We start from the raw sequence: 6,738 nt of genomic DNA, 5'->3' as shown, positions 1-6,738 counted from the left end.
CGCTATTATTTGCAATAATGTAAGAAATTTTTTTATATTAACTACCCAATCTGACCTGAAATACGGTCAGAGTTGTGTGACTTGTATGAACGCACAGTACGAAGAAGATACCTGTGGGATTTGAGAAATTTTACAGTACCTTATTTTTATAATTCGACGATTTTTTTACTATTTTTTCTACGTATCTATGCAACAGTTATATCTATAAAGTTGCTAGCAAATATAAACTTATAAAATCACGAATACATTAGCTTGGACTTGTGGACGAAATTGCGTTTTAACGCAATAATAAATCATATTTATTTAATTGTAATTGTATAATTTCTAACATACTTTTATTACATAGTAATGATATGGATATATTAATACATGATATATGTATTTTTAGTTGCAAACTAATAACATTATTGGTTCAAATACCACTTATTCTGGGAAGTTCCTCAGATTGAGGATAACTGGATGCTTGAAGTTTGCTGCTTCAAATTATTATGAGAATATCAGAATGGAGAATAATGGAATAAATGAAGAGTGTGAAGTTCAAGGGACTGGTACAACAGCCAAAAAAGATGAAGCTTCTCAAATAGTACAAATATGCTCAGATGGAAAAATATCAACAGACTCTAAAAATACTCAAGTCCGTGTTGTACGGGGTACTAAAAAAGTAAAAATAGATACTAGTGATAATAATAATTGCGAAAAGAAAGGTTTGTATTTGATATGAAGTTAATGTAGATTATTTTGCATTGAATATCTATAAAAAAAGTTATTTACATCTAGATTCTAAAGATGAAGAAACTAATACGGAACCAAAAGTAAAATCTCTCAAAAGATCTTGCGAGTTATGGTCTATGGAAGATAAGAATACTTTCTTCAAGGCACTAAATGAATATGGAAAAGATTTTGATGCCCTGCAAAGCTATTTCTTATGTCAGGGAAGAAAGAAAGGTCTACCGGATGTTATGATAAAAAACAAAGAACAAATACGGCATTTTTATTATAGGACATGGCTGAAAATTTCTAAGCATTTAAAATATTCAGAAGGTAATTGTAAAATGTTTAACTTCATTGTTTCTTTCAATTTAATATAACATATATTTTGCAGATGTAAAGAAAACTTCTCAAGAATTATATGGTTTGATCAATTATGGTGAACTCAGAAGAAAGCTACCTAGGATACACGAAAAAATACATTTGAAGTTAAATGAATTAGTTTATTGGGGATCAACGCAAGTAAGATTAAGAGGAAAAACTATGAGAATAAAGACACCTATATGTAGAGCATTGAGAAAATTAAATCAGTTGGAAGGTGCGTATTTGTTAAATAAACTGATACAGAATATTACAAGTAATTTATATGTTTCATAGATTGGCAAGAAGAGATTAAGTTACCATCTAGAATAACAATTGAATTAAGACCTCGCAATAATATGGCTTGGTGGCAGGTGCAGGCATCATCGATGAATCCAAGAGTACGCACTTTACTACCTATACAACGACGTCTATCCAGTTTATTAATATTTTTACAACAGAGATGGAGGCCTGCAAAGTACAACATAGTATCCTTACTTCAGAGTACAATTATTCGTGTAACGTTATTTGTTGTACATACTTGTTCAGTATGAAAATGCAAAGAAATATCCTATACGTGCAATGTAGCCTTCTAATGTAGAAAATGCAGCTGTTAATGAGCTGAAAGATACCCGCCTTTTACGGGTCGCACCATCCGAAGGGTGTAAAATTACTCTGCCAATAGTAAATCTTGGGGAATATCTCACCCAGCAATAGTGTTAGTTTAAATTCTTATGAAAAACGTCTGGGTCTAATGAGTTCCAGAATGAACTTATTAGGATCAGTGCAATATTTAAAAGGAGTTGGAAAAAGGGTATTAAAAAGAGTAAAGTAGATAAGAAGTGTTTGAATCGAGCCGAAGATAACTGTACATTGCCAGACAACAACAGCGACGTGGATGGAATAGAATCTGGCAGTAATATTTCAGAGAAACCTTCGACTCTTAATAATGAAGAAAAATCAAATTTGGAACATCAGACAGAACCCAACAGGTTTCCAGGAAGAGAGACGATTGAAAGAATTCGAAAGGGATGGAACGTTGAAGAAGCAAATACTATCACTGTAGGAGATTTATTTTAATGGTATACGTTTTATTTTATGTTGAAAATAAAAATCTAATTCCAATTGTTTATTAGAAACATATCATTTCTAATTTTCTAAGTTTCCTAGTTCGGTCGCGAGTCAAAAATTACCTTGGAGTATTGGTGGGATTGTCATCCCGAAGAACAGCACATTGGAGAATCTACGTCGGGTTGTTTGCGCGATAGTAATTTGTGCCTAACTTTGCAGAAGTTATTATCTATAGCAAAACATAGTTATGGTACGAGTAAGGTAAGCCTTCAAAGTTGAACTTGAAAGATGTTCTTTAAAAAGATGTTTCATTATTTATTATCAATGCCTAGGGATACGATAATACTTCTGGAAGTAACGAAACTGTGATTTCATCTCGTGTTCTTTCAACAAAAGAATCAACCTTTAGAAGACCTCTTGTTCCACAAGCTTACCACAAAATTGGTGCATCGGATGCTTTTAAAACACAGTTAGATGTAAGTATTGGCTTAAAATGTTATTCTAAGAAATTAATTAACTAAATTATTGCACTTTATGAAACACAGAAGTTCAAGACGCGCTTTTGTAAACGTGGGAGAACGGTAAGACAAAAAAGTCTCGTTGTACAAAGGGTATTACCTATAATATCTACATCGGTTACTCCACCGTCCGACAATCTACAATCCACGTCAGACAATTTTAACGCCTACCCTTCAGAGGCGAATAAAATAAATGATTCTTCTGTCAATAACAACGAGCAACAAATGATAAATCACTAACTATGAATGTAAGTGAAGAACAAGAGAAACATTTTTTGGACGAACTTGAAGTAGCAAGAGATCCGAAACCTACAAATTCTATCATAACAAGTGCTACACAGATTCTTAAAGAAGGAGAACATCAGTGGTTAAACAGTGAGGTAATTTTTCATTGCTTGAAATCATTATTGATTGCAGGCAATCAATTTTACTAATGGAAGAATTAAATTATAGGTAGCAGATTTTTCATTGAGTAGCTTTTTGGGTCAACTCGAATCCCCTATGAAAATTTCTCAGAGAATCAACATGGAGACAATATCATAGAAGATAGTCGACCATCGTCCGATGTAAATATCATCGATAAATTGATGAAAAATTATGTTAATATTTCAGTATATTAACAATATTATCTGTTATGTTGCAGGTCGTGTCGCATATGCAGTGCCTCATGGGTGAAAGTAGTGTAGATTATATGGCAAAATTTGCAAATCTTGCATCACAAATGGCATCGGATGATAGTAAAAGATAAGAGAATATAATTTTTATAACAATTTTAATCGGACATCTATATTAAATTCATTTAGATGGGATGAAGTTTTATAATTGGAGCATATACCAATATTTGGACTGATTTATTTATCTTTTTGGTATTTAATTTATCGATCACATGTTACCGTAATAATGAAACTGTTAATGAATAAAGAACTCAAGATTGTTTCATATCACATAATTCATGTGCATACGAGTCCCGTTATATTCCGACTGAACTCTGTACATTTTTTATTTTTTTTAATTTGCAAACTATTCAACACTTTGTTGTATAAAAACTTAGGTACTTATATTTTTTTTATAACAAATATCATGCAAATGATTTTTGCGACATACATATTCCTATTATCTGTGTATACTCATCAATATTTCATTGTGCATATATTTTTCTAGAGATTTATAGGAGGCATGGTACAAATGCAAGAAGCATACATTTATAGGTGATATTTCCCTGTCCCTGTTTAATCTGTGACGCGATACTTATGTATGGAATTATTTAGGCAAGTTTCCGTCTTCTTCCGTTGAAAGAAGAAGCAGTAAATTCCTTTCATATAATTTCCTTCACAGAAAAAGATGAAAAAAAATTCTGCATTAAACTATGATAACAGAGTAAACGCAAGTACTTACATTTTTTTACTTTAATATTTCCAAAAAATTAATTATAATTTCATATCAATTTTACAGTTTCTTTTTAACACTATTGCTGTACTTGGAAGAAAAAAGGCTTCCATGAATGATTGCAACTTTACGGATGAAGTTATGCTTGAAGACTAAGAATATGATATAAGAATGCAAAATGAATATTATTATCCAACAATGATCCAAGGGAATAGTAGCTATTATAAGACTTAAATACTTTAGAATCGTATAACGTTGAAAAATGAAAAAGGTTGAAATTGAAATCAAAGTGCAAATCAGTCGAGATAGCAATTTTCATCTAAAATTAGATTTCTATACATATATAGCGAGAGAGATTTGCAAAAATTAGAAATACGTGCGTGGAATATAATTGAAACGATAATGAGCGGAACATCCCGAGGATACTTGTATTCTTGGAAACGAAGCCTACAGTCTTTTCAACGGTGCGTTGCGAAACAAACGTTGTAAATGATTCATACTGCCCGCGTCCACGTGATCTTATGCGTATGCACCTATCAAGTATTGTTATTTACAGATGTGATTTCCCCTGGACGTAAGCACTTTGTGCAATGAACTGGTTTTACTTGTTTTTATCGACCACAAAGACCAAATCAGTAATCAAGCCTGCTTTCTTTAGAGAATAAAATAATTTTTTGACAAAAAATACAACCTGCTTCGAAATGCACTAAAAAGTATGAAATAATTTCTATTTCATTTATACAAATACTCAACAGCTATTAATAAAACCTATTCACTCGTTAAATAGTATACTAAATATATTTCAACCTTTTCGGAGGCGGTGCAAAATCTCTTTTCGAAGTCAGTTAAAAAGATGATGCCATTGACTCTTTAGAAGGACATAGAGGAGGGTGAGGCACCTTGCATAACATTTAAATTATTCATTCTATCCAAAATTGTTGTATATCAACTTTATTTGGAGATAGAGGTAAAGGCCAACATTGTTTTCTTATTATAAATTTATCATTTTCAATTGGAACCTGCTGTCGTAAAAAATGAAGGAACATAAATATAGAAAAACGTGTTTTGCAAGCGTGCATTACACTTTAGCTCAGAATCAATTCAGAACGTTATTTCCTTGTTGATTATTAGATTATATCATTGTATCAATATTTATGAGTATCGGTTCGCTTCAACTAGGGAATACATTTTAACGTATTATTAAATCTCAAGATTTAATATTCTTTGAAATTTTCGAAACATAGATGACCTTGAAATGTCCGAAACGCCTCCGTTGTAACGTCACCCCTTAAAACTATACAACAATTTTAATCGATAACACTTTTTGTACTTCTCAAATGCGCCCGTTGATAATGACATTCGATTTTGAAAACTACCTTGTTTGTTTAGGGGGAAAAAAGGATGTGTTCAGAAAACTTCAGACTTGGTAAGAAACCTTTCAGTTTACGTTGAAAAATTATGAACCTGTTTCACAGTCCGAAATGACCTTTCTCCTTTCGAAATGTATTCGATTACGCAGAAGTTCCGAGTTACTACGCTTCGTAAGATAAAAAAAATCTGCCATAATATGGAACCAGAAAGGGGAAAAGAGGATCACGCTTCGTTCTTAATTTTTCTTTGCCCCTTTTGTTCCGTCTACGTACGTGCTTTTCAAGGAACTTGAGGTTTCATCGATGTACCTTTTATTTACAAAGCATTTATACTGTCTGAACCAGTTTTTTGTTTTCACATATAAGAATCTTTCTGCATATACATACGTATATATGCGGTTCCGCATAAATCAATGCATCGTTTGCGTTATTATATTGAAAATGAATATTTAATTTTCAATTTCCTTTTCTTTTGCAAACATTTTTAAAGTATCTTTTTTCTTCTACGACGACTTGTCGTGTTCAACATCGACACTTTGCTTCTCAGAATTGCCACAAATCATCAATATACATGTATATTATCTATAATCTGTTCTTTTTCACCTAATGAGCATGAAAAATTGATATTCACGTCGCATCGAAACTTTATCAATATTATAGACTCACTAATTTCCAGAAATGGAATTATATTATTTTCAAGACAGTATTTTGCATGATTTTGAAATTCATTTATTACAATTTTAGCAGATAGCAAAAGTCATTTTATTCTACAATAATAATTTTTTTCAGATACTGGTAACCCCTGCAGGATGATCACCCTCATTACTCCCCTATCCATTGGATCCGACGTCTTTTCAAGGATTTCATGCAACAAGTACTTTCGATTAGTCTCAGGGTCGTGACACCGTTGCAATTAAAGAAATTTCCCAATCACGATTCCCGATGACAAAATTTACATATAGACTACATATATTTATTCGCGAGTCAATTATGTTTCGATCGACGCGAAGTAATTTTCTGATTGTATTCGGATTAAACGAATGGAATTTAAAAAAAAAGAGGCGACAGAATTCTCGCTAACGATTTAAAAACGATCACGTGCACACGATGGCTACAGTATTTAATGCTACAGTGCATCGAAACGACGTTGCATTACAATGCTCGAAGGTTGATATAAATTTATCTGCACAATGTAGAAAACTATTACAATATATTATACAACATTAAAATCGACAGTGATCAATTGGAATTTGTTTCAAAGAAGTAAGTCGAATTTTGATAGATCGTTGTTTTTCCTTATTACACAATTCTATGTTGTGAATGGT

The 6,738-nt window shown here is 32.1% G+C and overlaps 1 protein-coding gene across 1 annotated transcript; it reads left to right on the top strand.

Moving 5' to 3' along the window:
- The first annotated feature begins 142 nt into the window (after positions 1-142).
- LOC114877153 (protein cramped) lies at positions 143-6,659 on the top strand. The gene is given in 20 exon segments (XM_046290060.1): positions 143-309; positions 389-704; positions 778-1,041; positions 1,103-1,306; positions 1,366-1,556; positions 1,657-1,776; positions 1,778-1,874; positions 1,877-2,147; positions 2,235-2,400; positions 2,472-2,615; positions 2,685-2,877; positions 2,880-3,037; positions 3,111-3,174; positions 3,177-3,223; positions 3,301-4,044; positions 4,110-4,507; positions 4,600-4,756; positions 4,831-4,933; positions 5,433-5,469; positions 6,203-6,659. Coding segments are annotated over 14 exon segments (2,226 nt in total). The 5' UTR covers positions 143-309; positions 389-502; the 3' UTR covers positions 3,406-4,044; positions 4,110-4,507; positions 4,600-4,756; positions 4,831-4,933; positions 5,433-5,469; positions 6,203-6,659.
- Positions 6,660-6,738: the final 79 nt, after the last annotated feature.

This window comes from Osmia bicornis, chromosome 2 (genome assembly GCF_907164935.1).
Source record: "Osmia bicornis bicornis chromosome 2, iOsmBic2.1, whole genome shotgun sequence".
Lineage (NCBI taxonomy): Eukaryota > Metazoa > Arthropoda > Insecta > Hymenoptera > Megachilidae > Osmia > Osmia bicornis.
Note: the sequence above shows the minus strand (reverse complement) of the source record. Positions and strands in the feature narration are given on the sequence as shown.